General features: G+C 37.0%; 1 protein-coding gene across 1 annotated transcript; it reads left to right on the top strand.

Moving 5' to 3' along the window:
* The first annotated feature begins 8 nt into the window (after positions 1 to 8).
* On the top strand, positions 9 to 6,197 carry LOC118576321 (zinc finger FYVE domain-containing protein 16-like). Its single transcript, XM_036176625.1, has 4 exons — positions 9 to 154; positions 1,091 to 1,196; positions 1,982 to 2,149; positions 4,992 to 6,197. The coding sequence occupies exons 1-4, from the start codon at positions 24 to 26 to the stop codon at positions 5,151 to 5,153; spliced, it is 567 nt and encodes a 188-aa protein (XP_036032518.1). The 5' UTR covers positions 9 to 23; the 3' UTR covers positions 5,154 to 6,197.
* Positions 6,198 to 6,715: the final 518 nt, after the last annotated feature.

Genomic DNA, 6,715 nt, shown 5'->3' on the forward strand with positions numbered 1-6,715 from the left:
TGGTACAAATAACTCCAGAGACCATGGACAGCTTACGGCTGGCTTTACGAGAGCAAAAGGACTTTAAGATTCCTTGTGGGAAAGTGGATGCCGTAGACCTGAGAGAATATGTGGACATCTGTTGGGTGGATTCGGAAGAAAAGAAGAATAAAGGGTAGGAATTTCTTGTTCTAGAATGAAATGTAATTGATTTGAGGGGGACATCCTTTTAACACCATGAAATATTTTTTAATGAATACAGAATTAGGCATTAATTTAAATGTTTCTTTTCCAACTAATACAGTATTTTTCTCAAACATATAAGTAACCAGGTTCATAAGTTTTCTTGGGCAGGAAGTTATAATGAATAGTCACATTGGGGAGGGGCTGATATTAAAACATCAGTTAGGTACTTTTCTGTCAGGGCTAAGAAAAGGCAGAATGCCTTTTCTGATATGTGGTACACATTTTTGCCAAGTTAATAAGGGTTTCCTTTTGATTATTGACTTCTATGAATTCCCTGTTAGTGTAAGCTAGACTTGACGATGTGTGTGCTAGAGGCCTTATCAGTTACCACTGCTAGTCCATCTTCTCAGTTGTCCACACTCTCTCATCTGGAGATGGGTAAGGGGTCTAGGACAAAGAAGAAGGGAATGATTCCAAAATAGTCTTGCCATGTAGCCCAGGCTGGACTTGAACTCAGCATGTAGTGTAGGATGGTCTTAAACTTGAAATCTTTCTGCTTGGGCCTCCTGAATGCTAGAGCTAAAGCCTGTGGTGCTGGGGGTCAGTCTCAGAGCTGTCTGCCAAATGAGTTACATCCCAACCCCAGAAAAATAGTGTTTAATTTGTGAGATACTTTTCTGTTAAGAAACTAAAGTATTTTAGACCTGGGTCTGAATTGGACATACTAAAAAGGAGATATAATTACTAAATACAAGATAATTGCACAGTCAAGGAATCATGATAAATGATTTTTATATACAATTGAGATATTTTTGCTGCTTTAAATGTAAAACTTTGATTTTCTCATCTCATTTTCTAAGTTCAATAATTAATTTCATAGAAAGCACTGTGATATTAATTGTATTGTATTCTACTTATTATATAGTGTTATCAGTTCAGTAGACGGAATATCATTAGAAGGATTTCCAAGTGAGAAAATAAAACTGGAAGCAGATTTTGAAACGGAAGAGAAGACTGTGAGATGTACTGAGGTATGGAGAACGGTGTCTTTCCTTCACATGCTATGTTTGGAGTGTGTGTGTGTGTGTGTGTGTGTGTGTGTGTGTGTGTGTGTGTTACTTGGAAATCTCAGTCTGTGAATATTTAGATATAGTTTATTATACATTCCACTCTCCACACTGAAACAGATTCCCATCCAGAATCTCTCACAGCCAGATTTGAATTTGCATAGACTTATTTTAAGCCCTCATCTTGACAGTACTTCCTGACGGCTGATAGTTACACTTTATACTGTTATTAGCTAGATTATTTTTGTTACAATGAAAGATTTTATTGACAGCTGCTTATAATTGGCACTCATGTGAAAACCAGTTTTGCACATTCAGCGTTTTATAAGATCAGAGACTGAAGCTCCAGAAGCACAGCCTCCCAGCCTGGCTGTCCATGTCCTCATGTCACCTCGGTGACCTCCATTGTGCAGAGTGAACAGACTGTGGAGGACACAAGTACAGATCGTAGTGTCTCTGTCTGATCTGATTCCATACAGGTTTTCTTGTAGTATGGGCTCTGAACTGAGTTAACAAGGATTGCATTAATACAAGTCAACTTTAGGCTAAATAGCTGAGCCATTCCCATAATCTGTAATCTTTGCTTTTAAATTTTTATCATACAAATTCAGGTTGTAGATATAGAATGCTCTCAACCAGTGATTTCAAAGATCTAATGTTGGGATTTTATTAAAGTTGAATTGAAAGCAATAATTGTTGCCTTCTTAGTCATAATCATGATTTCTTTTCTAATTTAACTGATTTTTCAGGTATTCTACTTCCTAAAGGACCAAGATGTGTCTGTCTTGGAAACTAGTTACCAGTTTGCAAAAGAAATAGCCACGGCTTGTAGTGCCGCGCTGTGCCCTCACCTGAGAACGCTCAAGAGTAACAGAATGAACAGAATTGGACTCAGAGTCTCCATTGACACTGATATGGTAAGGCATATTTTGTGATGCATCTTTGGAGTCTCTATTGATATATGTTTCTGTGTGGAGCATGAGTGCCATGGTGCAGATGTGAAAGAGCCACTTCTTTCCTTCTGTCAGCTGAGTTCTGGAGTGACCTGACTTCAGGCCTCTAACTGCCGCCCCTGAAGTTGATACAATTTATATTAAAGAATCAAGATTTTTATTTAACCTATTGAGAAAGGGGGTCTCCTGGGGTTTTTTGTTGTTGGTAGGTAAGGGTGTGTGTGTGTGTGTGTGTGTGTGTGTGTGTGTGTGTGTGTGTATGTGTGTTGTTGGTAATGGAACCCAAGGTCTTACTGTTAGACATGTATTCTACCACTGAGCTACCCTCTCATCCCTGAGCCAGAAATTGCTGCACACTTCACATATATTACCTTTGTTATTGTGGGAAGCTTCTACTGTGACTGAGTGTGACTGTGATCCAGTGGACTGTGTTTCACTCAGCATGGTAGCCTGCTGACCAGTGTGCTGGTCTGTAATTGTCCTGTGTGATAGGCTTTGGAACTTACTCTAACTGGATGTGTATGACTCAAAACTTTAAAAATCTAAAAGTACACACATGCAGACATACACCCTTTCATTAAATGTTTCCAAGGAGTAGCAGTCAAGCTATATAATATGGAATTGGTATGCCTTGGAGACCTCAAGTCTAGACTACAAATTAAATGATTCCCAGCAGAGCTAGGCTAAAGCTCTGGAAAGGTCTCCTTTTACCCTTAACTACTTCATCTCCAGACTCTCCTTAATTACTGCTCCCTCATCAGGCAATTAGTACTATATACTTCTTGTGATTGTATGCATGTACATGCAAGTGTGTATGTGTATATAATAAAACTGTTTATCACTCCTCTTTAGATGTTTTGCCATGATTTTTTAATATATATTAGTACCTTCTTTTGAAGATTTATTTTATGTTTGTGATTGCTCTATCTGCATATATGCCTTTATGCCAGAAGAGGGCATCAGATCCCACTAGAGATGGCTGTGAGCCACCATGTGGTTGCTGGGAATTGAACTCAGGATCTGCACAAGAGCAACACCAGTGTTCTTAACCACGGAGCCATCTCTCCAGCCCTAGACCATATCCTTTTTAATGGTTGTATAATAGTCATATTTGATTAAATAAGTGGATGACAATTAATTAGATATTATTTGGTATATTTTGATTGAAATTTAGTTTGACAGTATTTTGCTTTTGCATAAATGTAAATATAACAAAAAAAATGAGTTCCTAGATGTACAGTGGCCAGATCTAAGAATGCACTCAATGGATATCAACATATTGCCCCAAATAGGAAGTGAGAGCTTGAACCCAGGTCTCCTATATGCGAGGCAGATGTTCCATCTTAGAGCTGTTTTTTTCTAGCCGTTCTTTTTTTATTTCAAGGTGGAGTCTGACTTTGAACTCACCCTGTAGCCCGGGTAAACCTTGCACTTGGTTGGGATCCTCTTGCCTCCACCTCCTGAGTAGCTGGATTGCAGGCCTGTCTCCACCAGGCCTGGCTTCTGTCAGCATTTCTGAGACAGTCCTTCGTCACACCCTGTGCTTCAGCAGTGTGTAATCGAATCCAGGGCCTTGTGCTTGCTTGGCAAGTGCTCTACCACTGTGCTGTATCTCAAGCCCAGCTGAACACTTGCACTTTGACAGTGTGATAGGTGTAGTGTGGTGCCCAGTGTTCCCTTAGTATACATCTCTACTGGCGGTGGATAGTGCTCTTCTTACATGGGAAAAGAATGTCTAGTGTGGGTTGGGGACTTCGCTCAGTGGGAGAGCACTTTGCCTAGCAAGCGCAAGGCCCTGGTTCTATCCACAGCTTAAAAAAAAAAAACAAAGAATGTCTAGTGCTTATCTGTTGATTTTGTAACTTTCCAAAACATTTCAGTAGAGATTTTCAAGGCAGATTCTTCTTTAGAATCTGGTTTTCTAAACAGGGGTTCATGACATTTTTGCTTCTCCACCAGATGTTATACTCATGCTTCCTACTGGAAAGAGTTTTGTTTTCATTACTTTATTGTAAGACCCTTTTCACTGAAACTCCTGATGAGTATTGATTGAATAAGCACTGTTTTCTTTTATATTAAATATATAAAAATAGAAAATTTCATCAGTAATTTAAAATTTTAAGTAGTATTACAGGGCTTAGGAGATGACTCAATAGGTAAGTACATTCTGCACAGACGTGGAGACCTGAGTTTGGATCCCTAGCATCTACATCAAAGCTGGTGATGATGGTCCATGCCTGTAACCCCTAGTGTTGTGGGGACAAAAACAGGAAGATCCTGAGGCTTGCTGTTCAGTCAGTCTAGTGGAAACAGTGAGAGACCTGTATAAATGAAGTGGAAAGACATAGGGGAAAATAACCCACAGTTCAGCCTCTGGACCTGAGTTATGACACACACAGGTAAATGCAGCTGCACAACTACACACACACACCACACAACACACACACTTGCACATATGTCTCACATGAAATTTAGCATTGCAACCATTTGAAAATGGTAAGTTGATTTTTCAATACATTTTCATTCAATTTTAAGTTCCATTGCTAATTATTAAAAAAGCTTCAGACATCTTTTACTTATGTATTTAATTGAAAGGAAATCTAAAGTATAAAGCAGTGACAATATTTATATTTATAATTTATATAGTAAAGAGATAAAAGAAATGGAAGAATATACTTTTGAAAATAACATTATTTTACCTAACATCCTTAATCTGAATATTCAAAATTTTCTATGTATTTATCTAGTGAGCAACACCAGAGGGCTACTTTTCTAGGGTTATCTTACCAAGATTTCTTTTTTCCAGGTGGAATTTCAGGCAGGCTGTGAAGGCCAACTTCTGCCTCAGCGTTACCTAAATGATCTGGACAGTGCTCTGATACCTGTGATCCACGGTGGGACCTCCAACTCTAGTGTGCCCTTAGAAATAGAGTTAGCATTTTTCATTTTAGAAAACCTTTTTGAGTGAAAGAATGTGCTGTGTTGTATGTTGTAAACTTATCTGTTAACATGAATCCCAGCACTAAAGCTGAAATGTTATAAACACTAAATGTTTGATTGAAATATGTAATTTTGCTTTTTTAGGCAGGAATGATTTTTCCAAATCATTAGCACAATATATTAAATATCTAAAAATTTAAGGAATCCACCATTTTTATAGCTTTATGTTTATTATAAGAACTAAGGAGAAAAATAGTTCTTCTAACTTAAAATGTATAGTATTTACTGTGTAACTTAAATGTTAAGCCAAAGTATCTGCACTTAGTTATACCTCTTCATGCCCAGATGATTTTAATGAAGGAGACACGTGCTTTGTGTGTATGCTAGTGAGGATACTGGCTTCCAGGTTTTTAAGATGTGTTTCAGTAGTGAGGCCAGTTTCGAGAGCCGTCTAGTTCTTTGAATAAAGCTGGTAACTAACTTATTGGTATAATTGGAATGCAGACCTACCTCCATGATTAGATAAACCATTTGATTAAACTTAGAATTTTGCCTTTATTTCTTCTCAAATTATTTTATATATATATACATATATATATGTGTGTGTGTGTATATATATAAAAATCATTTTTTCCTGATTAAAATAATTGTGGGTGCTTCAGGAGTTTGTGCTTCTATTTAAATCTGTTGTTTCCATAGCAACATATGGTATGAAATGTGTTTTATAAATCTTTGCTAATATATAAATAGGTAATATTTTTGTATCACAGTGCATCGCTTTCTCCTTCTTTACAAAGTACACCACTGTATCTGACATTCTGCAGATGATGACAGGCCAGGTGCCCCATGAAGTAGTCATCGTGTAGCAATAACTAAAGCCTGAACCAGGTTTCTGTTACTCTCGTGGTGATCCTTAGGAATTTCGTGATTGACACCAATGTATGAAGTATAGTTTAACAAACTTGTTCTTTTTGCATATTTTTAATTCTTTCTATGGCAGTTATTTTTATAATGGGATATTTAACATAAAGTTAAAGATTGTGATAGAGCTTTCTTGCTTAATTCAAACAGAAGGAAAAAATGATAAAATGTGTCATTTAACTTATATAAAATGGTAATCATTGTTTTGATGCCTTTTTATTATGTGGAGTATATTTTTTATATCAAAAACACTCATTGTATATATCAAGAAAAAGAAAACCACACTAAATAGCCTTGTTTTTAAGAAGGACATTTGAAAACCTTGCAACTTAAAGAGCCAGTCACTCATGTCTGTAACTCAGGAGCTAAGGTCTTAGGACCAGAGCTTCCTCTGAATCACAGTTGGACCAGCCAAAGACATATTCGAGAATAATATCCACAAACAATCCAAGTGTTACAGATAGTAAATAAAATGGCAAGCATACAAACTACAACATCTATTTGCAATGATGTCCTATAAAGATAATACAAAGATGACTGCTTGTCAAGCTCATCCTGTCTTCTTTACATAATGTGCTTTCTTCTTGTTTATTATATACTTCCTTTGTGGTATAACTGCATAATTTATGAATTTACCAAATAGTGGAAGGCTCTTCTGTGATGAAAATA

The sequence above is a fragment of the Onychomys torridus genome, unplaced genomic scaffold, assembly GCF_903995425.1.
Source record: "Onychomys torridus unplaced genomic scaffold, mOncTor1.1, whole genome shotgun sequence".
Taxonomy (NCBI): Eukaryota; Metazoa; Chordata; class Mammalia; order Rodentia; family Cricetidae; genus Onychomys; species Onychomys torridus.

Excerpts from the sequence above, each read along its gene's own strand:
- LOC118576321 (XM_036176625.1), top strand. The coding sequence starts at position 24 with ATGGACAGCTTACGGCTGGCTTTACGAGAGCAAAAGGACTTTAAGATT. Across the intron at positions 1,197-1,981 it reads AGACTGTGAGATGTACTGAG|GTATTCTACTTCCTAAAGGA; the intron begins GTATGGAGAACG and ends CTGATTTTTCAG. Across the intron at positions 2,150-4,991 it reads TCTCCATTGACACTGATATG|GTGGAATTTCAGGCAGGCTG; the intron begins GTAAGGCATATT and ends TCTTTTTTCCAG.